The 13671-nt window shown below is 47.2% G+C and overlaps 2 protein-coding genes across 2 annotated transcripts; one reads left to right on the top strand and one right to left on the bottom strand.

Annotated features, from left to right (window-relative positions):
- The first annotated feature begins 136 nt into the window (after positions 1-136).
- On the top strand, positions 137-3190 carry LOC100825359. The gene is made up of 3 exons (XM_003579043.4): positions 137-447; positions 971-1644; positions 2242-3190. Exons 2-3 carry the CDS (start codon positions 1030-1032, stop codon positions 2893-2895), a joined length of 1269 nt encoding a protein of 422 aa, XP_003579091.1. The 5' UTR covers positions 137-447; positions 971-1029; the 3' UTR covers positions 2896-3190.
- Positions 3191-5148: 1958 nt separating this feature from the next.
- Positions 5149-7226, bottom strand: LOC104584344 (elongation of fatty acids protein 3-like). Its single transcript, XM_010238667.3, has one exon. The coding sequence runs from the start codon at positions 7174-7176 to the stop codon at positions 6319-6321; it is 858 nt and encodes a 285-aa protein (XP_010236969.1). The 5' UTR covers positions 7177-7226; the 3' UTR covers positions 5149-6318.
- Positions 7227-13671: the final 6445 nt, after the last annotated feature.

Below are 13671 nucleotides of genomic sequence, written 5' to 3'. Positions count from 1 at the left end.
CCTCGGCTTCTCATGCAATCTCACAAATATTACAGAGGGTCGATCCAAGAGACCATGTCGTCGAGATATTTAATGAAAACAAATTAAATTTCAGACGTATCAAAATATTAGAAAAAATGAATGTGATAAATTAATAATAGTAGTGTGCCAAATAAATGAAAAGATTTGGAATGGCAAAACGTAAATGCTGGAGGTGGGAAATCTGTGGGGGTTCCCAAGTCTGAAAAGAAAGTCTGAACTCATCCAAGTGGTAGTACTAGTACAGGCCAAGGTTCTTCTTCAGTGCAAAGCTATATAGCTCTTCTCTTCCTCGTCGTATTCTTCTTCTTCTGCTGGAAGAGATCGAGCAGCTACAAATCCTCCATTCCTTCTCATCGCCTCCAATTTCGGCTTGCTGCAACTTTGGATCATCATCTATCTGCGTCTGGCCCCAAATCCAGGAACAAGGTCTGAATATACTGTACCTGTTCTTCGTTCGTGTCCTGGTTAATTGATGCCCTCTGATTTGATTGGGATACTGCCTGCTCCGGCGATCGGTTTGCTGTTCTTGGGCATGGGGTAAATCAGGAGCTTGATTAGCGAATCCGGTGGCCTTTATGCGTCAGTTAATTAACCCCTTCTTGCTTTGCCTGATGATGCCTCCCTCCCAAAGCAAGGAATCCCCTGTTGGCCTGTTCCTGTATGGGCGTTACTGATCGATCGATCAATCGATTGGTTGATTTTACTGCTTTTCCTCTGGAATTCTCCTGCAATCTAAATTCAGACTACTACGTTCTTGCCTTTTATTCCTCCCATGCGACCGATTTGTCAGAAAACCGCTTTTGATTCAGTAATAGCCGCTAGCGTTTGCTCTGCCATTCCAAATTAAGCCTCTCGTGATCAATTTGATTGATTGATTGATTCCCCTGCCTGTTTTAGCTTCTCCACGATTCCCCGGCCAAATTTGTCTCACCGCAAAATCTCTTTGCAGCCTGCAGCAGGATCATCTACCAGCGCCTGGACTCTGAAAGTGTTGTTCAGCTGAGCAGCATGCAGCAAGGAGGAGGAGTGGTGCTACTGGCGGACAGCAATGGCGGCGCCAAGGACGGCGGCGGCGGCATCTACTCGCTCAGGCCGCCGGCGCCAAGGAGCTTCCCCGGGAAGCTCGTCAGGCCGGCGCTCCTCTTCGCCGTGCTCGCCACGGGCCTGTTCCTGCTCCTCGTCCTTGGCGGCGGCGGCGGCGGCTATGGCGCCGCCGCCGCGTCCAGCTACTACTACCGCCTCCCGCGGCGGCTCTCCGTCCCCGACGCCGGGATTCCGCCTCCGTGCAGCGCGCGGCACGACCAGGACTCGGACGACTCGCCCGAGCGGTGGTGGGCGCGGCCGGCGGCGAGGAGCGCGTGGCACAACATGAGCGACGAGGAACTGCTGTGGGCCGCGTCCTTCGAGCCCCGCCGGTATCCGCCTCCATGGCCGCACAAGCCGAAGCCGAAGGTGGCCTTCATGTTCCTCACCCGCGGCCCGCTCCCGCTGGCGCCGCTCTGGGAGCGGTTCTTCTCCGGCGCCGGCAGGGAGCTGTTCTCCGTTTACGTCCACGCCACGCCGGGCTACCGCCTGGACTTCCCGCCGTCGTCGCCGTTCCACCGCCGCCAGGTGCCCAGCAAGGTACGGCACGGCACGCCACGTCGCGGCATATCTTAGCTTTTGTGATCAAAGTTCGCTTCTTTCTTCTTCCATTTGGATGTTTCGGCCTGGTCAGAAGGCTGAACGAAGCCCAGCCGTCGGATAACAGAAATCAGACGGTCAGAATCGACGACGTTCGTCCCACGGTCTTGTACGCCCTGGCTCGAACGACACCTGACAAACGACGATGATAATGACAAGTGCTTCCTTGTCAAAATGCGACACGGAGCAAAGACAAAGCAAATTTCCCAGAATCTTCTTTTCCTTGACAACCTGAATCCCAAATGCAATTTTCCCCAATAAAAATTCTGAATTCCAGCAAAAAAATGTATACATACTTATGGTGGATTCTGCAAACAGAGATTCCCCATCCTTTGCCCAGATTCTGAATCCCAAATGCAAGCCACCAATTTTTTTGAATTTTGGCAAGAATTTACTCCCCGTTCCATACAGGTTGGCGCGGTTTTGAAGTAGAGCAGTACATATTTCATATGAACTTCTGAAGAGAGATTTTGCATCTTCTGAAAAGTTCTGAATTCTAAAATTTCTGACGAATCCTAAATTCCTTATGGATTGCAGGCGGCGCGGTGGGGGGATCCGAGCATCGTGGACGCGGAGCAGCGTCTCCTCGCAAACGCTTTGCTCGACATCACCAACGCCCACTTCGTCCTCCTCTCAGAATCCTGCATCCCGCTGCACCCATTCCCGGCGATCCACCATTACCTGACCCGTTCCCGCCACAGCTTCGTGGGCGCCTTCGACGACCCAGGCCCGCACGGCCGGGGCCGCTACCCGGCCGCCCTGGCCCCCGACATCGCCTCCTCCCAATGGCGCAAGGGCGCGCAGTGGTTCACGCTCCGCCGCGACCTGGCCGTCTTCTTCGTCTCCGACGGGGCCTACTACCCGAAATTCCGCCGCCTCTGCCGCCCGCCCTGCTACGTCGACGAGCACTACCTCCCCACCGTGCTCTCCGCGGTGGCGCCCCGCGGGATCGCGAACCGGACGGTGACCTGGGTCGATTGGTCCCGCGGCGGCGCGCACCCGGCGACGTTCGGGGCGGCGGATGTCGGGGCGGCGTTCTTGGAGGGCTTGACGGGGAAGAAGAAGAAGAAGAAGGAGAGCTGTATGTACAACGGGCAGCCGGCGGAGGTCTGCTTCCTGTTTGCGAGGAAGTTCGCGCCCAGCGCCCTGCCGCCGCTGCTCCGGCTCTCGCCCGAGCTGCTCGGGTACTGAGCTAGGAGATGATAGCTGGTGGTTAATTAAGCTGAGTCCATGGAGTAATTAATTGATTAGATGCTGATCTAGCTTATTATGTATAGGGCGGCCTGTTATACATGCATACAAACATACATTACTGATCAGGAGACAGGGAGAGAGGAAAATGTCAAATTCAGAAAGAGGATGAAATTATTTTACAGCGTTGTAGAGTATTTTTTTTGTTCTTGGCCTTGGTTGGTTTGTTGGTTGGTTGGTTGGATGCTCGACAGATTTGAGCAAACTAACTGAATGTAACAAGGGAATTTGATTTGACGGTGGTTCCTTAGACCATCTTCAGCAGCAGCCCTTAAAAGAAGTTCCCTGCACAGTCTTTAAGGGCTCCCTTCAAATTTTAGGATCCAAAAGAAAATCAACCAACTTCAACGGTAGCCCATTTTTTTTTATGACACGCCACTTGTCATTGGCAGACATTTTCCTTTTTTCTTTTTTTTATTCCTTCTTCTCCACCGAAATTCTCCACCTCAACGAGGCTTCTCTTTCTCAACCATGGCTGCCACCTGCTACTAGGTAAGGTGGGCGCGGGGCAGCCAGGGCGTGGGGGCGGCGGAGCACGGGGCCACGGACGTAGGCGCGGGGCGACGGGGCGCGGGGTGGTGTAGGGCGGCGGCGGCTGGTCACGGGGCAGCAGCAGAACGGTGACACGCAGGAGCGAGGAGGGAGGCGTGGAAGCGGACGGGAGCGATGAGGCGGACCGGCGGCGGCTCGGGGTCGTATCGGCGACGAGCAAAGGCCTCAGGGGCGGCGGAAGAAAGAAGAGGCTTGCCAGGGCCGACGGCGTTGATGGGCCGGCCGGGAACGGTACGTCGGCCGGTGAGGAGATGCTTTGTGCATGGAGATGTTGACGTGGCATGGATAGAGTATGGTGGCTTGAGGGGGCACTCTAGGGCCTTCCTATTTTATGGGCTTGAATAGGGACTCTGTTGACAACATTTTTTTTGGTCTCGGCCCCTAAAAACAGGATAGGGGTCCTGTTTAGAAGTCCTACTGAAGATGCTCTTATATAACTGACGGTGGCTCTTCATCTCTTTGCCAAACTGAAGTAATTTTTTTTTGTCTGATTTTGTGGAAGCATGGTTGCTGAAGTAGCCTCGCAATGGCAGTTTTGTCGACAAATCGGGGCTCGTTATTTTCGACTCCAAGATACCAAATTGGGGCCTGCACTATGGCAATAACAATATGGCATGGCAAGAACTTGACAAGATGAATCCATCGAGGCAGAGGACCTGATTTTGCGTTGTACTATTGGGCTACTGGGCCGGGCCAAAAAATATGGAGATTTATAGGCAAATTTGTGTCCAACACTCTCCGGTCCACGGGTCCATGAACATGATCTCTTCACACCGACCCTGCCCGACCTGGTCGCAAGTTTCCAGCTATTTTGGCCCAAACTTGTTAACGATAAACAAATTTTCTACAAGCCTACAACTATGATGCTTTTGCGCTAAACGGAGAAAAACGCTAATAGCACCGGCAAACTGCATCTGGTGCTAAATTTAGGCCTGATTTTGCACTAACTCTTCTTCGTCGGCCCAAAAATCCGTCCTACAAAATGGTCTGTCATTCCATTCCTTATTTCCCCTTTTGCCCTTCGAAGATCATCACGGAAACTCTAACCTCCATTCTATGTTCCCATTCTCTCCTCTCTTTTTTTTTTGCTATTTTCCAGGCTCAATTTCTTGGACCGGCGACAGGTGTGTACATTCCTGTACTGTACTGAACAGGTGTGTAGAGTAATCTTGTTAAATTTTGAATTACCGAATTGAAATTTGAGAATAAATGAACTTCAAATTTTGAGTGGAGTGTCCCAAATCATCTATCAGCCTTGGCCTGGCCGGTCCGGCCAACAGTCAAATCAAATCAAACAAATTCAATGCAAGACAAAGAAGCACGCCCTGGAGGACGGTGTGTTTGAACAGAAACGAGAAGCTTCACTCTTCCCTTCCCTCTCTGTCTGTCGGTCGATGGTTCCTTGATAATGAAGCACCTGCAACACGGTTGCCACGCCTGACACCTGCTCTGTCTACTTACAACGCAACACGGTTGCCACGCCTCTATCTACTTTACAAGATAAGCATACGTCGTGTACACTCAGACACAGGTCCAGACGTTTGAGTTCAGGCAACCGCATCAGCAGCTCACCACAGCATGATGTTCAGTTACTGTTACCGGTTCTTTGTTGTTCTATGGCCTCTTAAGGATTGGAGAACAAGAATGAACATAGAAAGTTGATGTATCCAAGCTTTACAGAACCGGAAAACAAGGAAAATGTCCATGGAAACTCCTTTCCTGCTTCTACTCTCTGCAGAGAGAGAAAATTAACAGATGCAGAGAGCATGGACACCACCTCCCGTTTTGGTCTTGGTTTTGGCTTTGGCTTCTGGTGTTTCACGATCACATGCAGCAAGCAATTTCTGATAATCTGATGCAGAGAGGGGCAGCATGTGAGTGTCCTTGGACACTGGAGCTTGAGAGAGCTTAACCAGAAACCAAGGCAGGCAGGCAGGCAGGCAGATTCCTCCCTCCATGGCTTTTGTGCACTGCACTTCTCCATCCCTGTCCCCAATTCCCCATGCCTCGTTGTCTTCTCCCAGTGCACACACAAACACTGCACTATTCATTGGCTTCTTTCGTGCTAACAACTGCACAACACGGCCGTTTTTTGTTATGCTTCTGTCTGCACCCGGCACTGCACTGCACAACTAGTCGAAACAAGACAAAAACAACAACAAGGTATGCTACTCGAGTAGTACTCTTCTTCTCAGAGTTGGCACACGGCGGAAGAGACAGTTAGCCGGAGCCGAGACAAGAAGAAACGGTATGGCATGGGTGCAAGGCTGTTGCAGATTCAGGACATCAGGAGGTGTCCATAAACAAGCTGAATTGTGCGCTCGCACGTCTCTGTTTATCATCTATCATTAGGTACACCACCAGTTGGGTTCTGTGTCAAGATGGTTGTAACTGACAGAGAATACTAATCGCATGATGGTGATGCCCATCAAGCTTCTTCTGAATCCATCTCAGATGGCACCCGTAAAAGATCAAGCTTTTTCTGCAGAAGCCATCCCCAAAAGAAGAATTGTATGGCAATTGCACAAGAAGATACAGTCTAAGCACATCGATCAATCGAGCAATTTCTGTAAATATAAAATTGTGATCTCCTCCTCATTTCATTCATTGGGAGGATAGATGATGAGACCATGCCAATTCCATGAGCCTATATGTACAAAATTCATATATAATACTATATGTGGAGTATATATTACAAGATGTTTTCTTTTTCTTTCTTTTTTTCATTGGGGATGGGTGGTCAGGGGTCACCTCTCTCAGCTCCGGCCGAATCCGCCGCCCGCCGCCTCCGTGAAATCAAATCAAATCAAATCAAAGCTCCTTGTTGCCGCCGCCGTCGTCGTCGCAGACGCCGCGCTTGCCGTAGCAATGCAAAAAGACCCAGAGCAAGGCGGCGTTGAGCACGGTGTTGAAGACCCAGGCGCCGATGCCGCTGCACCCGCCGGCGACGGCGCCGCCGAAGTGCATCCAGACGACGCCGGCGTGGCACACGAGGTTGCACCCCAGCAGGGCCACCTGGCAGGCGAGCGCGACGCGCGGCGCGGCGGCGGCGCCCATGGGGCGTGAGCCGAAGGCGACGGCGTGCGCCAGCGTGGAGGCCAGGATGGCGAGCACCTGGAAGGACTGGGAGAACTCGAGCCAGAGGAAGGCCATGGCGACGGAAGCGGCGTGGGCGAAGACCCTGGCGGCGGCGCCCCGGCGGCGGCGGAGCACGGCGAAGAGGCCCCTGGCGGCGTGGAGGTAGCGGGAGAGGTAGTAGGCGTAGGACCAGAAGAAGACGCGGCCGGAGGAGCGGGTTCCCGGGGGAAAACAGAGGAGCCAGCGGAGGGGCGTGCTGGGCGAGCGGCCGCGCCATGACCAGCGGGTGTCGCGAATCTCGGCGGCGGCGGAGAGGAGGGTGCCGGTGAAGATGAGGGAGGAGACGGCGGCGGTGAGGAGGGCGTGAGCGGAGGGGAGCGGGCCGAGGGGGAGGGGATCGCGGCGGCGGCGGCGGAGGCGGAGGAGGGCGTCGAGGGAGAGGGAGAGGGAGACGTAGGAGGCGAGGAAGGCGAGGAGGAAGGGCCAGGTAGAGAACCAGAGGCCCGTGGGGCTCCACCGGAAGCCCACGATCGCCGGGTGCTCGGCCAGCCAGTAGGCCGCGGAGCCACCGCCGCCGACGAGGGCCGCCATTGGTGGAGGCTGTTGGGGGCGAATGGTGGAAAGGGATTTGGGGAAGGAGACGCCAAATATATATGGACACCGCCACTGCCTCTTGGCCTTCCTTCCTTCCTTTGTCGGTCACACTTTTTTTTTTGGACCTGGTCAATGGGCGGCCCGCCCGGCCCGGTCTCTTCGGGTTCGGGCTGGACAGGCCCCTGTACCGGCTATCAAAATTGGATATTTATTTATACATATTTTTTTTGGCGTTGTCGGCATACTTGTCGCGCTACCAAGTCGGTTCGAGAAACACGTGTCAGCATGTGACATGATGGAAACACATAACATCGGTGGAGCGGTGGTTTGAGTACATGCTACTATACTAGCAAGTGAGGAGCGGCGGTTCCGTGTTGCCGTATCAGTGATAATTTCGTTGTAGCGTCGTACGACGTACCAAGCACTAAAGTGAATTATCATACACAATTATCTAAAACATCTTCATTGTTATTATTCATAGGACATGGAAGATTTCTTCCGATTCTCGCGTAGTGTTCTCGCGTAGTGTAAGACGATCGAGTATTCTATTTAAAAGGATGAGGGTTTGAGTTGCATATTGTTTGGGTGGGCTCGGGCCTAGCCTCCTGTAACCGAGTTTCCCCGATCCTTGGAGGGGCCTAGGGGAATTATAATTGGATTAACATTCATTTTTGTGTTTCTTTACGTGGTCTATAAAAAGGGCATGCAGAAAGAGAAAAAGATGCCGTGTAGACAGAAAAGAAAAAGGTTGAAAATGTGCTTGTGGCTAAAGTTAGAGGCCCGGATGAGTTGGGGCATTGTTTTAGGGGGAGATGCATGCATGAAGCACGATATATGTGCATGCTTGTTTTTGGGGGATTCCAACAAAATTGTGAAGTTTGTTGTTTAGGAGATGCCCATGCATGTATATTGCCACAAAATAGTGTGCTAGTCAAGTGAGTGGCTGGCTAGATAGCTAGAGCTTACCTCGTTTCACGGGTACTTGCAACTGAGAAAGTCGATCACGTGCCTTGGTTCACTTGCTTGAGATCTCGTTTTCCAAACCTTTAACGAGTTGTTAAATTAATTTGTTTTTATATTGAAAGTCGTAGCTTATTTATTCAGTTCAACATTTGGAATACGGCATACTTTCTCCATTTTGATTTATTAGGCCCATTTAAAATCTTAGGATTTAAATATTATAAGACCTTGGAACCAACATTTATTTTTCTTTGATACTCGCTCCGGCCGGCCGAAGGGAGTACGTACCTAAGTTTTTCTTACATGTTAAAACACTGTTAACATGCTCTCCCTTTTTATGTTGCTTGGTACCAGCATTTTTCGTCGATAAAAATTAATTTGTAAAAAAACCGAACCGAGAAAGCGGCATGTAGTCTCACCATTTTTTCAAAAAAATAAAATGTTGACGGCCGAAGACTTGCATATGAGATGACGTTTGGTGTATGTGGCCATGGTCGGCACCGTTATCTGCATTTGATAATTTCCGTTCTAATAAAAATCTTTTTCTTAATTTATGCACACAAACCGTGTGATGTTAATCATGGATTCATTATTTAATTACGAGCATTATTTGCGTCCCGACCGATGATGCGTTTATATATTTGTCGTTGAATAATTAAGAACACGCGCACGGCTTCCTTGACCGCAACAACCTGTAGTTGAGCTTCAAGATTGCACAGCTAGCTCGAGTCCGTTAATTTGTTAGTTAGACTAGCAGCAACTAGGCCTTTTTCTAAACAAAAAAACTAGACTAGAGTCACTAGACAAGACTATCCCAGCTAGCTAGCTAGCTATGAGACAGTGGACAGACGCCACACTAGACAGAATTAACAGAAACCGACTTTACACACAACTTGTGTCAAACCATATGCCTTGGAAAACTAATGACTTTTCTCATCTTCTGGATCGATCGCAACAAAAGCAAGATATTCGAAAGACTAAGTAATTTAATTGTTTTACTTGACAAGAAAAGAAAGTAAAGAACATGGGAGTTGTTTTGTCTCTTTCCCCTTCTTTATCTTTTTTTCTGTCTTTTCACAGTGACGGCAGTATAAGTGCATAATCAGAACATATTGTCCTACGTCAATCGAGAGGAATGAGATTCTACCTGCAGTCGACAGATGCTTCAAAATTAAGGACTGATTAAGGGGATCGTGCTGCATGCTCTACCAACACGAATATATGCATGCCGCTTTAATTTGGTGGAGAAAGGAACTACGGAAACCAGCAGAATATATATTAGGTTTCTGATCGACCGATTTAAAGCTAGCAAAGACGACAGCTGCATGCATGCGTGTCTGCTTAAAACAGATGATGGGGCCAAGATTATAAATTCTACACGGCATGCATATATATGGAATTTTTAATGAAATACTAACGTGTATATATAGTAACAACTACTACTATTAAGAGAAAGCATATATGCATCTTTTCTTTTTCTAGTGCTCTTCAGCTAAGTTGTGTGGAACGCTCTGGATTGATTGGTCAAGAGAATTAGTTGTTCTTAGATTGGCCGAAGAACAGCGTTTGAGCTGATCGATCATGTGCACAGATAAAAAAATTATATAAATTGTACCGTCCTTTTTCGCCTTTTATAGACACTTAATTAGTCAAAATAATTAATATATCTTCTCCGGGGTGAAATTACAAAACGTGAATGGTTTGTGAGGCCGGAGATGGCCGGTTTGGCAGTACTGCAAGCGTAATTAGTGGATCAGCAGAATTCCATTTGAGTTCCAAAATGTCAGAATTCGCCCAATATATATTCCATATGCATCTATATACCGATCAACACGTCGTCGTCATCGTCCAAAGAGCTAGCTATAAAAGCGTGGCAAGTATATGTAAGGAGGAAATTAATTAAGCGTAGCACATACGTACGACGAATATATAAACCGGAAGCAGAGACGATAGAGAACAGAAAATTAAGCTTAAGAGGTCGTTGTCTGTGACCACGACAGCTAATTAACTAGTCTAGCAACCGTAGACCTGGTACCCTTTATCAACAGCAACCATGCATTAGCTTCAACATCACATCCCGCTGCTGCTAATTTTTTTCATCACAAGGCCGGTGGGTGTGCTAAACGTGCACCATCCGTTTTTCCAGATTAACTACAGCGCTGTCATCAGAACGGAATTAACTGCGGCCGTTAACTGCGTTCTGATGACAACGACTGCAATGTCACGCTGTAGTTCAAAAATCGCGTGACGCCGGGCTGCGGGCGGGACGCCGCTTATGGAAATCGGTTATCGGTTCGCACGACGCTGCATAGATACCTTTTATTTTTGGGCGTCGAATTCTCTTGTATATCTCCTCACAAGGTTCTTTTTGGAGCGTCGAACATTGTCACTGGTTATTCGTTTAGAGCGTCAGCAATTGTATTCTCGTTAATTTGCAAAAGGAGAAAAAAGATGCACGTCTTTGCAAAAGACAAGATTCACAAGATTCTGATCGGCTTGGTTGCGTTGCGGGCTCAGGCCTAACTATCCTCCTGGAGTTGGGTATTTTTATCCCGACATGGATGGGGATTATTTTTTATTTTATTCTCGTTCGCCATCGTGTTTCCTAAATTCGTATCTACATGCATAAACTTTTACATGTTTTTTGAAACATTCAAATATCATTTTTGAGTACTTGGAAATTTAGGAGTCCAAGGAACCAAAAAAATTCATTTGGATTCCACCACTACCTAATTAACTAATTTAAAAATATATGTGGATTTTTGGTCGTCTCCGTATTTGATTGGTTACTTGGAACTGCGAAAAAAGTGATCAATCACGAGGGTGCATTCACTTGCTTGAGAATTGAGATCTGGTTTTCAAAACCTTTGATATATTTATTATTTATATATATATGTGGCGAAGTATCCGGTGAAAACCCTCATTCGGTGCAAACCATGCAAACTTCATAAAAATCATCTTTAAAAGTTTTAAAAAAATTCTACAAAAATACTATATGTTGGGAGTGTGATGTTCTACAAACCTGCAAAATTTCAAGTTCAGAATCAAAAGCATTTGGAAGGAATTAAAAATAGAAATTTACAATGAACAGTGTCAAACACTCAAAGATTACTATTCATGCAGAATTTGTTTTTTTCGCTGCTACCAAATGAAATTGAGTTTGGACTTGAAATTTTACACATATTTCTAACATCACTTTTCTAACATATGTGATTTTTTTGAGAATTTTTTGAACTTTTTTTTATGGAGTTTTCACGGTTTGCACCGAATGAGGGTTTTCACCTGATATTTCACCTACATATATATATACATTGAGAAACTCTCTCAAACTTATCTAGCTATAGTTAATCCATCATTCTGGCTGCAGAGTGTAGTACATTTTGCGGTAAGACATCATTTTCGTGCATATTTGTACTTGTCATCCTTTTGCGAAGATACGTATTTGTCATCCTTTACGGGCACAAGTACGTACGGCGGCTGCCTCTCTTTGACCTGTGAATGCTTCCATGTTGAACAGCTAGCGCACCTCCGTTAATTAGTTACTTCCTCAGTTTCATAATTCTTGTCTCAAATTTATCAAAAAAATGGATGTATCTATTTCTAAAGAATATCTAAATACATGTAAGATTTTGACAAGAATTATGAAACGAAGGTAGTAGTTAGTTAGACGCCACACTGGACAAATCGAATTGACTTTTATACGGGAAATGCATTGTCCAGTTCTATGTGGGTGTCCTCGTACTATCATAATCATCCTTTGCTCCCAAGAAGAGAAAAAACAATGCTCCATCATGCATATCGATCGACGACTTGACCTGCAGCTACGTGCTCCAAATGCACAACTTGTCAACCCAATGCACGCATGCACTTGGAAAAAAATAGTTTGCTTCTTAATTTCTTCTAGAAACGGACTTTGAACAACACAAAAGTGATTCACTCTCCTTCTTTTTTATATATTTATATGTGTATACAAGTTTTTTTTTAGAGATGCATCTGCTTATTTAGTAGCGCGTGGTGTAAACGCGAGAAGCGTTTCTACCTCCCGTAGGAGGCCACGTGGTGTATATTTATATGCCAAAGAGATATACATGGAGGGTTTGTTTACAATGCACAAAATTAGGAGGAGATCACGGTTTGGTTTATAACTTACCAATCGGATGAACATGATTTGTTGGAATCTAATCCTAAACTCCCCCTTAATCACAACTTCCCTAGGTTGAGATTACGTCTGAACTTTTGTAGACTTCGCACCGGCAATGCCTTGGTGAAGCCGTCCGCAACTTGATCTTGAGAAGAGATGAATCTGACATCCAGAAGTTTGTTCGCAACTCGTTCTCGAACAAAGTGATAATCTATCTCAATGTGTTTAGTTCTTGCATGAAATATTGGGTTAGCAGATAGATAGGTGGCACCCAAGTTGTCACACCATAAACATGCTGCTTGATCCCGCTTGACACCAAGTTCATCAAGTATGGATTCTACCCAGATGGTTTCTGCCGTGGCATTTGCCAATTCCTTGTACTCAGCTTCGGTACTTGACCTTGACACCGTTGCTTGCTTGCTTCCTAGCACTCCAAGACACTAGATTTGGACCGAGGAAGATGGCAAAGCCTCCTGTTGATCTTCTGTCGTCAACACAACCAGCCCACTCAGCATCTGAGAGGGCACTCACCAACATAGAGGAGGATTTCCTGAAGGTTAGCCCAACTCCTGGTGTGCCTTTGATGTATCTCAGGATCCGCTTGGCTGCAGTCCAGTGTTCTGAGGTTGGAGCATGCAAGAACTGACATATCTTATTGACAGAGAATGATATATCTGGTCGGGTGAGAGTTAAGTATTGAAGTGCACCAACAATACTCCTATATCTTGTTCCATCTTCGGCACACCGTGGTTCACCTTCATGTGCAGACAGTTTCTCTCAAGTGGACAATGGAGTTGGTGCAGGTTTACAATCTTTCATACCGACCCTATCAAGCAGTTCAGTAGCATATTTTTCTTGGCACAAAATCAAACCATCATTAGTCTTCTTAACTTCAATGCCTAGAAAGTAGTGCAAGTCTCTTAAATCTTTCAGAGCAAAGTGTGTTTTTAAGTCTTCTAGTAGAGCAGGAATGGCCTTATTTGAGGAGCTTGTAACAATTATGTCATCAACATAAATGAGCACAAATATTGTTATACCTGCCTTACTGTATATGAAGAGAGATGTATCTGACTTTGATGGTTTGAAACCAAGATCTTGTAGCTTTGAGCTTAACTTTGAATACCAGGCTCTTGGAGCTTGCTTCAACCCATAAAGAGCTTTATCAAGTTTGCAGACATGGTAGGGAGCTTGAGCATTTTCATAACCTGGTGGTTGTCTCATATAGACCTCCTCTTCCAGAATACCATGAAGCAACGCATTCTGAACATCTAGCTGTCTTAAGTCCCATCCCCTGGATACAACAATAGCAAAAACAAGTCTAATAGTAGTAGCTTTAACAACAGGACTAAAAGTATTCTCATAATTTATGCCATATCTCTGTTTAAAACCTT

Source organism: Brachypodium distachyon, chromosome 4 (genome assembly GCF_000005505.3).
Source record: "Brachypodium distachyon strain Bd21 chromosome 4, Brachypodium_distachyon_v3.0, whole genome shotgun sequence".
NCBI classification, from domain to species: domain Eukaryota; kingdom Viridiplantae; phylum Streptophyta; class Magnoliopsida; order Poales; family Poaceae; genus Brachypodium; species Brachypodium distachyon.
This window is presented reverse-complemented; position numbering and strand designations above follow the sequence as displayed.